Source organism: Phodopus roborovskii, unplaced genomic scaffold (assembly GCF_943737965.1).
Source record: "Phodopus roborovskii unplaced genomic scaffold, PHOROB, whole genome shotgun sequence".
In the NCBI taxonomy this organism is placed as follows: Eukaryota; Metazoa; Chordata; class Mammalia; order Rodentia; family Cricetidae; genus Phodopus; species Phodopus roborovskii.
Genome location: NW_026125059.1, coordinates 1,723,759 through 1,740,159, shown reverse-complemented (window position 1 = coordinate 1,740,159; position 16,401 = coordinate 1,723,759). Strand labels below are relative to the sequence as shown.

At 55.2% G+C, this 16,401-nt stretch overlaps 2 protein-coding genes across 2 annotated transcripts; one reads left to right on the top strand and one right to left on the bottom strand.

The window, feature by feature from the left end:
- The first annotated feature begins 2,382 nt into the window (after positions 1-2,382).
- Positions 2,383-3,564, top strand: Rps21 (ribosomal protein S21). Its single transcript, XM_051185064.1, has 6 exons — positions 2,383-2,454; positions 2,608-2,670; positions 2,756-2,819; positions 2,978-3,049; positions 3,348-3,403; positions 3,508-3,564. Exons 2-6 carry the CDS (start codon positions 2,621-2,623, stop codon positions 3,515-3,517), a joined length of 252 nt encoding a protein of 83 aa, XP_051041021.1. The 5' UTR covers positions 2,383-2,454; positions 2,608-2,620; the 3' UTR covers positions 3,518-3,564.
- Positions 3,565-3,647: 83 nt separating this feature from the next.
- Cables2 (Cdk5 and Abl enzyme substrate 2) lies at positions 3,648-16,208 on the bottom strand. The gene is made up of 10 exons (XM_051185118.1): positions 15,775-16,208; positions 9,292-9,363; positions 9,097-9,189; positions 8,137-8,214; positions 7,285-7,393; positions 6,677-6,842; positions 6,278-6,381; positions 5,825-5,931; positions 5,430-5,634; positions 3,648-5,316 (listed from the first exon to the last, which is right to left on the bottom strand). The coding sequence occupies exons 1-10, from the start codon at positions 16,191-16,193 to the stop codon at positions 5,176-5,178; spliced, it is 1,494 nt and encodes a 497-aa protein (XP_051041075.1). The 5' UTR covers positions 16,194-16,208; the 3' UTR covers positions 3,648-5,175.
- Between the last annotated feature and the right edge of the window lie 193 nt (positions 16,209-16,401).

Genomic DNA, 16,401 nt, shown 5'->3' with positions numbered 1-16,401 from the left:
ATTGAACTTGGGTCCTCATGCTGTGCAGAAAGTATGTGCTGACTGGGCCTTCTCTCCCCAGCATGGCTGGCTTCCCACCCAGACTGGAACTCAATTCGTAGGTCAAGCTGGTCTTGAACTCACAGAGGTCCACCTGCCTCTGCCTCCCAAGTGTTGGGGTTAAAGGTGTGTGCCACCATGCTCGATTCATTGACGTCCTACAAGATTAATGCGGGCAGTGGTGATGCACACCTTTAGTCCCAGCACTCAACCTCTGTGGTTTTACTTTTTCCTTAGGTTGGGGCAGGGCCTCTGCTGGTCAAGTCTACTAGTCCTCACATCAAAATCAGGAACAAAGTAGCCAGGCTAGAATGGATCCACATCTACACTGGCTGCTTTGATGAGACCACTGGTCTCGGGTCACCTCGGGTCACCTGTCAGTCACATTGGATGAGGACCCACTAAGTGCTGAGAGCCGCAGAAGTAGCTGGTGTGAGTGGGCCGGTGTCTGCTGGGCATGGTACTGGTGGCTGTAGCCCAAATACGGCCTCAGCCTCCTCAGAAGGACAAAGCATCATAATACTGAGGAGGCTTATTTATTACTTCAATTACTCTTTTCTTTCCAACTAGAAGTTTGAGCTTTTCTGCTAGTTTTCGTTCTAGCTTTTTGAGACAGGGTCTTACTTCGTAGCCTCAGACCAAACTCTTGACACTCCTACCCAGCTCTGAGTGGTCGTGGTCGTCTTCTCTCGGAGGTTTTGAACAGATTAAACACATTCTATGAAAACCCCATCACAATCTTATCTGCTAATTCTAAACTCTCTCAGTTCTGGGCCAGTTTCCCTTGCTGCTGGATCTGGCAGTCTTTGAGTGGACACCAGAAAATGAACTTTTCCTTTGTTGTGGGCTTCACGCAGCCTCTGAGTTCCATTTTTTGGGGGGTTACTTGGTGATACTTTGACCCTTGCAGGTCCCGTTTTTTATAATGTAAGGTGGCCCTAGGCATTGTTCAGGACTGTTACCAGAGGCTAGACCTTTCTCAACACTCTAGCCAGTGCTATATGCACTAAACTTCCCAACTTTTTCCAGTCCCAGCTCTTTCTAGGACTGCTAAATTTGCTGAGTAGAGCTACTACAGATTTCCGGAGTTCCCCCTTGGCCACTTTCTTCTTACTGGCATTCTGGCTGCGCCATCTCTGGCCACTAAGGAGGCCTTCGGGGTTCAAGTCAACACACGCAGGGGCACCTCTCAAAGCTCTGACATAATCACACCACCCTGTACACAGGCCTCATGGCCTTCCAAGGGGCAATGGCTTGGGTGTTCCCACTTCTGATGCACAGTAAGCGTAACTGCAGACACAGTGACTAGCTTTTCCAGGTGTGAGGAGGGGGCAGCTTCGGTCTCACCAGACCTCATGACTGTCCTGGGAAGGTGATCACCCCGAGGGTGCACGTGGCAGGGAGGGCTCACCCTCCCCAAGATCATTTAACCGGGTATACACACCTGAGGCGCCAGTCCCAGAGAGACAACAGGCGAGACAAGTGGATCCCCACGTAAAGAAATGTAGTGGCAGGAAAGCCAACAGTGTAGACCGAGTCTTGTGTGGGGCTGGTTTGTAGCCTCTTCACCAGGGGGCTGACCGCATTATGGTGAATGTGGGTGGCAACAGTGTACTGTACAGTGTACTGAGATTAGAAGGGGTGCACCCTCCGGCCAGAGGCTCACAACACAGCGCTGACCGAGCAGGAGTGGGCAGAGCCTGGGGAGAGGGCCGGAGCCTGGGTGGATGCCAGGCAGGGAAGCTCGCGGGTGGGGTCCTCCAAGAGAGTGAAAGTGCAGCGTAGGGCCTGCGGCGCCGCTCATTTGTCCCGACCTCAGTTTCCCCTACCTCAAGCATTGGGCTTCCCGTCCCGACGCCTCGCAGGCCTCGGCAGCTCCGACCGAGGCGCTGCAGCTGGGTCGCAGCCCTGCGACACCCGCCCGTCCCCGCCTCCCTCGGCCAGCTCGGCCGTTCCACTCCGAGGCTGGCGGCGGCTGCCCGGGAGCCGACTCCCAGGCGCAGGTCTGGGTGTCGGCGTTCCAGCAGGCGCCCGGCTTCCTCCGACGTCCTCCGGATCCCGGGCGCGTCCTCGCAGGACGCCACGGCCGCCGCGCCCGGCAAAGCATCAGCTGCAGCAGGTGGAGAAGCAGCCGGAGCTGGGAGGGGCGGGGCTGGGAGAGCGCTGAGGGCGGGGCCTGAGGCGGAACCACGCCTTGGAGGGGGTGGAGCCAGGCCCCAGGGCCCGAGCTTTGTGCGGAAGAGCCGGAGCTTCTTTGCACCGGAAGCGGAAAAAAGACACCCAAGCCGGCCTCCGGGGCGGTGGATACGAGCGGCGTGACCCGGAAGCATTCACTAACGCACCGCCCCTCCCGTCCAATAGAGCTGCCTGGGGACGAGCCGCTTCCTTTCTGCGCTCCGCTGGCCTAGAGAGCAGGTAGAGCACGCGGCGGGCTGTGGGCGCGAGCGGGGCCGGGCCGGGCGGGGAGGTCGCGGGCCGGTGGCCCGGGCGCTCGGGAATAGGTCTGCTGGGCTCGCAGTCTCGAGTGCGGGCCCGGCCGACCTCATGGCCCGCGCGATGATCCCGCAGGCGCGGTCTCGACATGCAGAACGACGCCGGCGAGTTCGTGGACCTGTACGTGCCGCGGAAATGGTAAGGGTCTGCCGCGCCCGCGCTCCTCCTTTTCACCCACGTTTTCCTTTCGCGGCCCACCACACGCACTGCTTTCTCCCATCAGCTCCGCGAGCAACCGCATCATTGGTGCCAAGGACCACGCGTCCATCCAGATGAATGTGGCCGAGGTGAGCTGGGAACCCGACGGCGAGGCTTGTTCCGGGGGTGGGAAGGAGGCCCAGCTAGGTCTCAATGCCTGGCTTCGCGCGTTGGTGTTTCCTAATACCCAGGCTAGAGCTAAAGTGTGGGGTGGCGTCGAATCTCCTAATCTTTCCTCCCTGTACAGGTCGACAGGTCCACGGGCCGGTTTAATGGCCAGTTTAAGACCTATGCCATCTGCGGGGCCATTCGCAGGATGGTGAGTTTGTTTTATCACGTAGACTCGTCTTTCGGTACTGTTCACATTTGTGCTGTGATGGTGGTGTCCCTTCCTCGGGAAGAAATGATCGACAGGACAGGTTTGCTCTTTGCCGCCTTAGGCCTCTCAGACCATGGAGGCTTGCTCTAGGAAGACTTAGGTGGTTGGTTTTCTTCCTTGTTCGAGCTCGCTCTATCTCCTTGGTGTGGGTGCAGATTTGGGTATGGCTAGTGCGTGCTCTGACCTGCTGAGCTGGGAACCCTATGGGGATACTCAGGGATTTCTTTTTAACTTTAAGGGGGAGTCAGACGATTCTATTCTCCGATTGGCTAAGGCTGATGGAATTGTCTCAAAGTAAGTGTGTGGTGGTGGTGTGGGGAATCACATTGGGGTTGAGTGGCCTGGAAGTGTCCAAGAGTTATGGCTTTTATTTAATATTATTTTTCTTCCACTGTTAGGAACTTCTGACCAGAAGAGATGGGAGAATATTTGTCATAAATAAAAGTGAGACATTACCAATGTTAGTTGTCTGCTTTTAGCATGTGGGCAGGGCTGAACATGGGCAGCACATTCATCTGAAAGGAGACAAACTAGGGAGTATGTTGCAAAACCAAGTTTTACTTTAACAAAAACATTTTAACACCATCCATGGAAAACCCACGGGACACACATGACATTCTGAGGTCAGATACCCTTTCAAACATTGGTGCCTACTGTTGGGTGCTAAGGGTGCAGCACCGGGTCTGTGGCATTGGGTCACAGTCCAGCTGGACGCCATGGGTACAGCTCCGATTTCTGGGTTTAGCCTGCCATTTGGTTTAAGGTTGGTTTTGTTCCAGCAGCTTGGCATCATACAGCAGCAGCTCTTGGCGTCACTAAAGACGACTGGGAGGGAAGACTAGCAGACAAGCTTGGTAAATAATAAACCTTACAACATAAATATATAAGCTTAAGTTAGTGCTGTCTACCAGCTTTAACACTTAACTATACACCTAGAGGAAGCTGCCTAGGTGTCCTCCAAGGATAGCCTGTAAGTTGGAGCAATGCCTAGGAAGTTGATCTTAAACTAAACTAAATGAGGGAGCCACCTTGAAGATGACATGTTTGCAGGACCGTTGTCTGGCACCCAAGATGCTGTAGGGGTATGGATTTGCTTACACCAGTATAAGCATGGTCAATATAAAAGACAGATTTGTCACTGTTTTGCAGGGTTCCCTTACGCTCAAGCTATTACAGATGCTATGGTCCTAGGTGGTTGGCTAGTACAGGCCTGAGGGACATGAGCATGGCTGGGGATCGGTGAGGCTGTGGAGCCCAGGCTAGTGACTGGTTGTCATGAGAAAGCAAAAGGGCAATGGCACAGCGGATACGTAGGCATGTTAACCTCAATGGCGTCTACGCTGCTGTTTGAGGTGACAGGGTCAGTGCCTTCTTGCCTGAAGATCAGGTGTGGTTACAGAGTTACACCAGTGGACCTTACTGGACCAGCTTCTGGGACCAAATCCCAAATTGCAATGCTTTTTCTCCATCGCAGTATTGCTTAGGAAAGTTGAGAGCCTCAAGTCAGCAGTTGTCTCAAAAGCCCAGTGCTGCAGGGAAGTTTCTGTCAGGTGTGGGGTTGGCCAAGCCTTGCTGTATATGTGACAGATGCACAACAAGGTCCAAAGAGTAAGCAAAAGCAGAGTGGGTCAACATCTGCCTTCCCCTCTACCTTGACGACAACGGCTGTTAGGGTGGAGGCAGGGTCTACACAGCCATTTCCAGAAACAAGCCTGGCTGGCAATCCTAGCACATTAGGTGTGGACACTTGTCCCTCACGGGAACCTCTTAGCTGTGGTAGGTTTCAAGGGCTGGACCTCAGGATCCATCACAGTGTAAACCAGGCTGGTCTCAGGCACTCCAAGAGCAAGCCAAACCCCACACTGTTCATTTCCGCCAGGAAATTCTCACAAGTGCTGTGAGGTGTGGTGCACTTCTGAATGGAAGCAGTGTCTCCTAGGAAACCAACAGTCACCTTGGGCTGTGAGGGGCAAGTGCAGTATTGGAGCAGGGACAGGACACTAGTGTTCTAGCCAAGCTACCTGCCTTCCTACCAGGCAGCCTTCCTGCAGGTGCACTACTCCAGGCTACAACTGCTGGGTGAGGCGTCTGTAGTGAGGTAACACTTGGTTCTCAGGGAGGTACAGGGCCAGTTCCAGGGCCACAAGCACCGTGAACTCAAATCCAATGAGATCTCGTCTGTTAAACCGGAACCGTTCCTCCAGCTTCTGCAGTGAAGGAAGTAAAGGGTCAGCAGGTTAGCCCCGTCTGCGGCCCCCACCTGCGGTTCAATGCCCGGCGCGGGTGCTCGTGGGGTGCCCGTGCACACCTCCACACTCACATCAATGAGCTGCTTGACTTCGCCCTTGCGGAGGTCACTGCTGATCTTGGCAGCCAGCAGAACGCAGGCACCGGCACACAGTTTACGGTTCTGTTTGTTGAGCTTGCCCTGCAGCACGAGCTTCTCAAAGTACACGTAGGCCATGGACACGGTCACAGGTTCCAGGCTGCACTCCTGAGACAGGCTTCGCATCTCCCGCTTTAAACTGTGGGTGGGATGGGGGCCATGTCCCCGGGGCAAATCTATGGTCATGAAGCTATGACGAAGCATCAGCCACCCTTCCATGGCTAGGCCACGTGTTGTGGGCTGTCAGAAAAGACACTATGTTCTCCAAGGAGAAAGCCCAGGGCCAGGTTATATGGCTGGGTAGGGGCATCTGCCTGGCCCTCTCTTACCTCCTAATTTTGCTCAGTGTCAGTTTGATATGAGGGAACTTCTCCCTGAAGGTCTCATTCATGTCCTTTTTGAGGTCTGCAGGCTTCACATACTCTATAACCGTGGTCTATAACAGAAGTAGAGGTGGGTGGAGCCTAGACGTGCCTTCAGAGTGGATGCCCTGCGGCCTGGGTTTACAGACTGCGTATGTGGAACTTCAGAGAGGTACCTGTACTTCTGAGGATAAAATGGCTCAGCTTGTCTGTCCTCTGTAGACACAGGCCCAGGCATCCAGAGCTGACCCCAGAAGCCTGTCCAGCCTGGCCCTTATCTATGGCCCTGTCCCACCTGCTGGTGCTGGATGGGGACAAGGCACCCTACCCTGAAATGGCTGTTTCATGCTTCTGGATGCTGAAGCCTGCTCACTCAGTTTATTCCCCGAACCCTGAACAGTGTAGGGCTGCGGAACTCACCATGTACGAAGCAAAGATAAGCACCCGCTTGTGCTTCCCACATGGCCACTGTGGGTCATCCAAGAGGTTGGGGTTGTATTCTACTGCATCTCCCACATCGTTCCCTGTAAGCAGAGGCAGCTATTGACACCCTAGATCCTGGTCAGAACCCATGCCACCACTTACCCACCATGCCCAAGGGGGAAGCATCACACCATAGCTCCCAGGTTGGAGAGGGACTCCAGGTGAGGGCCAGGGCTTGGGTACAAGTGACACCCGGACAGCGACCCCTTCCCACACCGATCCTTTCCTCTGGAAGCCTCAGTGCAGATGTGGCTCATACTGCTGTCTGTCCATCACTGTCCCTAGCCCAGCCAGTGCTGCTGCCTCCCTGGTGCCATGGTGAAGCACCTGGACTACCTAGTTCTGCGCCAGCTGGTGTTGACTTGGTAGGCACAGCTTTGTGTCTTGAACCTGGTGGAACCCGGGGGACGCTGGACCGAGGCTGGGGCAGCAAGCCATGACTGTCACTCTTGTGTGTCACCAGGGCATTAGTAGGGTACAGGAACTTTGCATAAGACACGACCTGGAAAGGCAATTACATGAGAGGTCAGTCTTGCTTCCCTAGGTCAGAAACTGCAACCAAATTCTGCTTCCCTCCACACCAGCAAGGAGCCTGAGGGCCATGCTGCTGGCTGCTGTCCACTGGGGCAGGTGCTCTTACGGCAGGGTGCTCGTTTCCATCCCTGGGGCCTGCAGCTGTGCAAGTCTCCCCATTTTGGAAGACCCTTGGCCTTGGCCTACTGGTTCAGAAGCAGGGCTAGGTGTGGACAGCCCAGAGGGAGACAGTTGGGTCACCTACAGTTAGCAATAGCCATGTATGGTGTATTCTTAGGCCTTTTCTCGGGGTGGCATGGGCCAGCTAGTGATAGATGAGTGCGTTGTCCCCAATACTGTGTCTTAGATTAATGTGTGAGGCCCCTGTCTAGCTAACTATGATGGCCACTGGCCGGCCACAGGGCTCTTGCCTTTCCGTCTGCTCCCAGCTCAACGCCTTCCAACTCAAAGACCATCTCGGAAGAAACAGAAACGCCGCCGGATGGGTGCCTCTGCTTCTGGCTGTCCACCCTCAGGTCACTGTAATGATAAGGAGAGAAGAAGAGAGGCTGTAGTCCCTCTTCCTGCAATCAGCGGGTGGATGCCTGGCCCACGATGAATGTGTGGCAACCTTGTCTGCTCATCCTCACACAGAACCCCAGCACAGGAAGAGATGTAGATGGGCATGACCTTGGAGGTCAAGACAGGTTTAAGCTGAAGGTCGTCTGTCTCACTCCTGCCCCAGACAGATGTCATCTGTCAAAGCAACAGAAAGCCACCATTCTGGAACATCCCTGAACACTCACCTGTGCTTGGGCTCAGATCTGCTTCCCTGGGTGCCTCTAACCCTTCCTCTGCGGTCATACAGCTCAGCAGCTGGCCCAGGGCCCTGAGAACTGGCTACCACCCACTCTGGACAGGTTTCTCTGTGTTGACTATTTATTGTTCTGTGGGGTCACATACAACACTGCCCCGCCCCAACAGCTGCTTCCTTCTTCCCTGAATTACACTCAGGACATAACTGCCTGGGTTGGTCACAAGGTTTTAAGAGCATATCTGGGGAGGGACAGAAATATCTCAGCCAACCTATACATAGTTTAATCAGAACCTATGGCCCCCAGGGAATAGGAACCTGAAATGTAAGCTCATGGGCTACGGTGGAAGATGGCATGCCGATACCCAATGAGCCTAAGGGCCCAGCCCATACTCAGTGATGGGCTGTGCTGTTGCTGCACTCAGAGCCCAGGACCAGGCTCATCAGTGTATATGGCACGGGCCCTTACCTGATCCGGAGGCCTTCTCCATAGGGCAGGACTGAGAAGGCCGCACACAGGGACCGCTTGGCACAGATGAGCACGATCCTGTGGGAAGCCCAGGTCAGAGCAGGGCCTTAATTCTGTCCTGCCCACACTTGGGTGATGGGAACTGACAGAGCCACAGTGGGGCCTGGGATTTAGGAAGCCAGGCCTGGCATCTTTGCACATGGCCGATTCCCCGAGCTGCTTAGTAAGTAAGCAACTCTCCGTTCCCAGGGGGCAGAGCCTTAGGAGTACCATAGGGCTGCTGGGTAGATCTCCCTTGACCCTGGAACACACAGGGTCAGAGACTTCATGTTTCCTGGGGACACAGGTCACCCAGGAAAGGGCAGACTTCATTTGCACAAAGTCAGGGCGCGGGAAGGTGAGGCCAAAGCTCATTAGCATCAGGCAAGGCCCAATGCTCTAGAGAGCACCCAGATCTAACACAGAGCTCAGTTATCCAGGGGCTTAGGACCCAAGGCTGCAGGCAGTCTTGGAGCTCAGGATCTGCAGAGAGCCACCTTGGCCAGTCCTGTAGCAACATTCCCTGCAGATACTTACCAGGGTGACCTACGGAGGAAAGAGGTTCTGGCTCCTAGAGAGGGTCAGAGTGCCTGTAGTGTGGCACCGAGGGACACAGCCAAAGCCCTGCCTGCACCGGTCCAGAGCCCAGCCCAGCACTGTTTTGGGAGCCAACTACCAGTTTCAGTCCAGCTTCCAAATGTCCCCTGATATACCTGTGTGTCCCCAGTGTGATTTTCTCCTATGTGCTCCCAAGTGTAGCCACGCTTTACCCTGTGTATGCCCCACAGCCGCCCCTGCCAATACAGCACTCCTCTTATCCTGAGCACTTCTGGGGTGGGGAGCACCGTGGGCAGCCCCGCCCCAGGCCAGGCCCCGCCCCAGGCCAGGCCCCGCCCCAGGCCCTGCCCCTTGTGCTCTTACCTGCTGTTCTTTGTATCATACTGCCGCATGCTCTTGATGAAGTGGGTTTTCTTCAGGCCTTTGTGTCTTGGTGACCCAGAGGCGTGCTTGGTTCTGTAAGGTAAAAAGCAGGTCGTTCTTGCCTTTCTTGTGGCCTCAGGGGTCAGAGGCCGTTGGAACTCAGGGCCTTGGAGTAGGGGCATGTGGGGTGCATACCTCTGCACCGAGGCACACCCCACTGCATCTTCCAGAAATTCGAGGGAACAGCGCTGAGATGTGACTCGTCTCCTGTGGGAAGACATCATGGCCTCAGAAGAGCCAGCACTACAGACTCCAGGATCTTTGCAGCCAGGACCCCTGAAGAGAACTGAACTAGCATGGGAATATGCAGGGCAGGGCTATCATGAGGCTGCAGGCTTCAAGAACCTGTGAACCAACACTTGTACGTGGGGGACCCTGTTCCCTGACACAAGGTTGCCAGACTCCCCTCTGTGGGAGCATCTCATGCATGGTGGTTCCAACAGGCCCATCTCTCAGAGTCCGGCTTGTACCAGGCCCCCAACAGCACAGTAAGCTGTCTGAGTTGTGGCCCATGCCAGGAATACAGTATAAGCCCCTGCTTAGGCTGCTATTGCTATTCAAGTCAGAGACGCACGCTTGCTTCCCTCCCAGGAGCTGCTCTGGGATCTAGGATGTTCTTTTCCTCCTGGACCTCCAGAAGGTACTGCAGGAGATGGTGTGGATGGGATTGGCGATGTTGATGGTGGTGGAGTTACTGCTTGGGGTGGTGTGGTACTGTGGTGGCAATGGGCACAAAGTGGCTACTTCAGAGTTAAGAAGCTTCCAAGGGTGTTGAAGGCCAGCAGCCAAAGGCATATCAAACACACAGAGATGAGGTGAGCCTGACATCCAAGGCTTTCTAGGAACCTGGAGAGGAAAGCCCCAGGCTGGCACTGAGCCAGGGGCCCCAGGCAGGAATGCTAACAAGTGACTCAAGACCAGAACCTCTCTACAGCTTCCTTCAGGGTTCTGTGGCTGGCTGGGCACAGAGGGATTCCCAGTGCAGAATGAACCTCTGATGTGCCAAAGGTCCAAATACCCGGGTCAGTCAAACGGTCCAAGGTGCTCGCAGCTCAGAAATGCCTATCCTTATGGACAAGGAAAACCTGCACATCAGGCATAGAGATGTGGAGAGGAAGGGTCGTATGGGCAAGCTGCTAGTACCACACAGAGTAGTGTGCTTCAGCTTGTTACTAGAAACTTGTGAAAGTAAGAGCTCTTGGGACTTTAGTATTGGCACTTGCGATCCGAGCATGTCCCCTAACAGGCTCTTCACACTGGGATGCTAGTGGAATTATGTCCCCTCCAAATTCATATGTTAACCTGGGACTTCAGGACAGGACTGAGCTTTAAGATATGGTTTTAAAGAGATTAACTGGGTGGCCCTTTTGGTGTCCTTAAGATTGGGGCGCAGACACACAGAGGATGGACCATATGATGACAAGGCAGGACAATGGAGAGGCCTCAAAGGGAGCCTGCCATACCTTCCTGGGCCTCTGGATTCTAGAACGTGAGAAATAAAATCTGTTGTTTGAAAGAAAACCTGTTTTAAAAAACAGAAAGTCTTGTTTGGGGCTGAAGAGAAGGCTCAGTGGTTAAGAACTCTGGTTGCTATTCCAGAAGACTCAGATTCAGTATCACCTGTTACTCCAGTTCTAAGGGATCCAACCCTCTATTCTGACCTCTGTGGATACTAAGCACACATATGGTACACAGACAGACATGCAGATAAGACACCATACACATAATTTATCAGCCCACTATCTGCACGGGCTGTGGAGTGGCTGTGGACTCCATTTGCAAGAAGGAGCTCTCAGGGCACTGTGCAGGACTGCTGTGTGCTTACTGCACACAGGTCTGTGGATGATGCCTGACATTTTGGCAGCAACCATTTACTAAGCATGAAGTGCGGAGGTGCATCTGGTGGGTGCCAGGCCCATACTGTCCCTGTAGCATCGTTACCTGAGTTCCCTTCCAGCAGGATAGCTGGTTTACATGAGGTATGGCATGGTCAGGTACCTGCCTGCCAGATAGGGCCACGCCGATCCCCAAGCCACGCCCCTGCCCATGCTTGTCACTGAGGCAGGAGATACAGCCACTACCTCACACCAACACTTCAGAGCCCGTGACACTCAAGTACCGGTGGCATAGAGGCCAGTCTGCCCAAGGTTACACAAATGGTGTTTCAGTTCAGGTCCTGGTAGGCTCCAAGACCGTCACAGTGATCCAAGTGCATGGGTCTCCACTTACATCTTAAATGACAAGAGCCACAGGACTTTGCAGAAACCCAACCAGAACCGGAAAAAGAGTGAACTGACTAAAGCACTTGGTACCTCTGGTGCCACCTCCTGAGGGACCTGCAGCTATCAGCCGTGTCTGTGGTGGGAACAAGACACCTGCAGAGGGGGCCTGGAACAGGAGGGATCGGGACCAGTCAGAAGGGCAGGCTCAGACAACCTTACTGGCTAGCAAGGTGCCATATGCGTGCTCACAGTGTGTTGGGTGTTAGGGGGCAGAATCTGCCTAGAGAGGACTAGCCAAGGGCTGGATGCACAGTCTGGAGCAGAGGAAAGCAGCTGGCCTGATGTGGAGCAGAATGGGAGCCTGAGGGAAGAGTCTGGGTTCTGAGGCCCTCAGGGCCACCTGTCTGGCGTGGCATTCCCTGAGGTAATTATCCAGGCAAGGCCAGATGACTGATCATGGCCCTGGGATCTCAATTTGCAAGTCCACAGAGGCAGTGTGGGACAGCCACTTTACGGTCTCTCTAGGGACGGTGTGCTCCCTCAGGAGCTCCTGAAACGTTCCCGTTTGGTCCAACATCTTGTTCCCTGTGGCTTTCTCCTCCCTCATAAGCATGTTATTTGTAAATCCAATCCTCAGAACTGTACCAGGGAGGCACTACTCTTACTCAGTTTCAGGTAGGGACACTACGGTACAGAGCCATTCAACTTGTCTGAAATCAAACAGCTGGCTGGCCAGAGAGGAGTAGAGGCCCATGCCAACAGCTCAGCTACTCCGAGGATGAGCCAAGTTTTCCTAGTGCAGAGCCTGTGCTCAGTAAACGGGACAGGGTCACGCCCCACTGGGAGTAACAGCTGTGCTGGTCTGCAGAAGGGCACACATGTGGGATGTCTGTGTATATGACACTCAGGTATGACACCCTATGCGACAAAAGGTGTCTTGGTCAGGGGATGGCTGAGGAGGGTTGAGAAAACCTAGGGGCTGTTCTGTGGAGTGAACAGTGGCCATGTATGGTATGGGTGCACAAACATACACAGGGAGCTGCACACTCAGATTCCATGTTCACATACGCCGGGCACCTCAACGTGAAAACGGCTAAAGTGGACAAGTATACAAGGACACTGCAGAATCTGAACTTTGTGTCACTGCTGATACTGCTGCCCAGGCAACTGGGTAAGCCCAAGTTGAGCATACCCGGGCTCAGCGCACACAGGACAGTGTCTACACTAGCTCCATGTGCATGGTGGCATGGCATGTGACCTGGGAAGAAGAGGTCAGGGGTCAGGAGAGAGAGGGAGGCTGCTGAGGGGCCTTACACATTTATCAGTTCTGGCAACTTAACTCAGCTCAGAACTACCCCTTAGCAGCCTTGCTGCCAGGGGAGTCCACCGCTGCTCTTTCCCAGTACCTGGAGCCTGACTATAGACCTTAAAACCAGCTTCTGGCATGTGGTGGCGAGAGGTCTAGGCAGGGCCACCTCCCTGTGGCTGAGTTTCTGTTCCCATTAGGGATCCAAGGAGAGTAAATGGTGTATGCAGGCTTGGGGCAGACTCAGGAGCCCCAGCGAGGGGCCCAGACAGTACTTGCAGCGAGCTCAGGGCCCAGGAGCCTCCACTGCTAAGGGAGCACAGGTGGCAGCTGTCACACTCATCAGGTGCTCCGGGCTCCAGTCCCCTGCCTGAGCAGCATCACAGCCTCCTGAGTCTTAGGCAAAGCAAAGGTGCCTGGTGCCAGCACTCCATGACATAGCAGCCTCACAGACAGAGTGGGGCCTCAGGGCGGGGGCAGGTGCCTGGCTTGTCCTAGAGATCTGACTACTCCAGTGGTTTAGCTGAGCCCCCTGCCCCACAGTGAGCAGATGCTGGGCACAGACTAATGTGCAGATGGTAAGTGGCAGTTGGGGCTGGCCTAGGTTCCTCTTCCAGATCAAAGCAGGGCACAGCCTCCTGCCTCCAGGCTATGCCCAGCCCTCCAATAGTGGGTGCCTTAGGCTGCAATCTGCTAAGTCATTTGTCTGTGGGGACTTTCACTTCCCCTCATTTCTGTGGCAGATACTATGGGATGTTGTGAGTTGAAGTGGTTCCCCAAAAGATCCATCAAAAGCCTAGCATTTGTGAGGGCCTTGTCTAGAGACAGTCTAAGAAGGGGCCAAGGCAAAAGGAGGTCAGGAAAAGTCTGTGAGGACGCAGGTGGAGGAAAGGCAATGAAACCACACAGCATGATCCGCAGGGCACCCCAGGCTGCAGCCTGGCTCCCAGTGCCTGCCATCCAGAGCTACAGGAAGAAAGCGCTGCTGTTGAGAGCTACCAGGTTCCTGTCCTTTGTCACCATGGCTCTGGAGGTGCAGATAGGCTTTCTGGGCAGAAGGCAGCAGTGGGTGAGGTAGCTGGGATGCGCGATTCAAACCTGACCATAGATTCTACAGATGCGCTTACTCTCAGGCATGCAGTAAAAAAAAAAAAAAAAAAAAAAAAATAATAATAAAAATTGCCAAAAGCACCGTGGGGAAAATCTGTGGTGACCCTGTCACTAGTCAGAAGCACTGTCAGGAGCCCCAAGTTGTAACAGCTGTCCCTTTCCTGAGTTCTTAGATCATGTGATCTCAAGGAGAAAGTCTTGATTCATGTCAGCCCATTGCAGAGGGGGAGACTGAGGTCCCAAGAGACCCATTAGGCACTCAAGGTCACAGAGCTTTTGGAGGGCAGAAAGCTGGTCTGCACTCATTGTGACACAGCCTTCAGGAACTCTAGGTGTTTGTGTATTAAAACAGACAACCATCTGTAACTCCAGTTCCAGAGGATCTGACATTCTCACGCAGACAGAACACCAATGTACATAAAATAAAAAACAACCCCCCCAACAGATCAGGGCACTAAATCTGGGAGCCAGTAGCCCCCTTTAACTAGCCACCCACTACTGTCTCTCCTGGCCACAGAATGGGAGCTGAGAGAGGGTAGACAGTCTCTTCCCAAGGGCCTGTGCCCATGAGAGGAAGGATAACAACTCTAGGGCAGTGCTAAGAGCTTGGAAGCCCGAGGAAAAGACGTCGGCCATAGGTAGTTGTAGCTGTGGGCGGTACTGAGGCTATCAGAATGAAGCAAAAAGCAGAACTAGGAAGAGCTAGCGAAGCGTGCCTCACCCACGCAGACTTCACACTCATCTCAGTCCTGCTCTTCACAAGGGGTCCAGCTAACACTCTGGGACAAACTGAATCCTGTCCCCCGTGGAGACGCAGGGCCTAGGTACAACCTGCAGGCTCAGGTGCTGACCACAGAAAGTTCAGATCCTCCTGGCCACACAGACATGTGATGCAGGGTCCTATGTCAGAAAACTTTTCCCCATCACAGCCATGGGAGGCATCTCATCACTGTGAGTCTATAGCTTACCCATGCTAACCGAGCTCCCCACACCTGGGAGCTACCCGGCAGGAGTTTGCCCTACAGTAGGGGGGCCTGCCCAGGAGGGACCATAGCGGCCAGAGCGGCCTCCAACTGTCACTTTTTAGGCGAAGACTGAGACAGTCAGAGGGGACTGAGGAGGCTGAGACCCATACAGTGCCTGGTGACTGTGGATACTGGGACTTGGGCACAGTCGGGGGTGGGGGTGGGGCAGTGGTTAGCAAGAAGAGCTGCCTGGGGTTAGGCTGAGGGGTCCCTAGAAATGACCCAGGCAGGGGAAGAAGTGCAGGGTGCAGTGTGACAGTCCTGAGTCCAGCAGCTGTGGGATGGGAGGAGAAAGGTCTGGCCAGGTATACAAGGCTGAGAAGGGACCCTGGCCCACAACCCAAGGTTGACACACAGCACGTGTGTAAAAATTGTTTGTGACTCCCAGTGCTTAGGATACTGATAGCGTGTCTAAAGTCAGTTAGGCTGAGGGAACTGACCCCATATCCAGGAGCTGACGGCTTAAATGGAACTATTCCCTGTACCTGGAGGCTGATAAGCTTCAGGACACGCAAATCTCCTTTTTGCGACGGAGGCTGACAAGGCTCCAGTTAACCCCAAACTTGTCCCCTGTATTCGGGACTGATGCCGCCAGGTCATCTCAGCCCAAGTCAAGGGCAGATAGGTCTACAATGCGCTCTGACTCACGCATGCTGGGGTGATGGACCCTGAAGTACTGGGCTGGCGGGCTCAGGCCACCCTGACCCTTATGTCCTGTCCTAGACTCACCAGACCTCTGAATGCTAGCCGATGGATGCCAGGTGACCAAACCTGTGTGCTGGTGAATGGATCCACCTCACCCCAACCATGTCCAGGTCTGCCGAGCCTATGACTAACCGGAACTCTTGTGCCCCGTGCTGCCGAGCTCACAGGTCACACACCGGGCGTGCTGGCTAGGCCTCCAGGCCACCCCGGACCCCAGTGTGCAGCAGCTCGCCCCGCCCAGCCCACTCACCTCTGGCGCTGCCCATCCAGGCTGAGGCCGGCGGGCGCCGTCGTGGGGCTGAGTAGGCCCTGGGGCGCGGGCCTGGCTGGCAGCCCCGGGAGGCCTCCGGGTGGAGCGGGCGGCGGCGCGGGCGGCTCGCGGGCCTCGGTGGGCGGTGGTGGCGGCGGCGGGGGCTTCTCCCCGCCAGGACCCAGGCTCGGGGGCCGTCCGTCCAGGGAGATGTTATTGAGGAAGAAGAGAGCGGCCTGGCGGCGCCGGGAGTCCCCGCGCCTCCGCGGCACGGCCGGCGGGTTCCGGGCGGCCGGCGCGGGCCTGGCGGGGCCGGGGGCCGGACCCGGGGCTCCTCCCGCCGCGGCCGCGGCCATGCTCGAGTGCGCCGCCGCGCCGCGCCGCCGCGCTGCTGCCCATTGGCCACGGCGCGCCTGCATGCAAATGTCACTCCGTCACCCCCTCCCATTGGCCCGGGCGCGTCCATATGCAAATATAGTTCCACTGTCCCTGCCCATTGGCCGCAACGCACCTACATGCAAATGAAGCTTCGCTGAGCCCTTCCATTGGCTAGCGAGCTGTACCGTGCTCCGGCGCTCCCCCGGGTCCTAGAGGTGGTCATCATCAGTCAGTTGTAGGTTTGGGGGC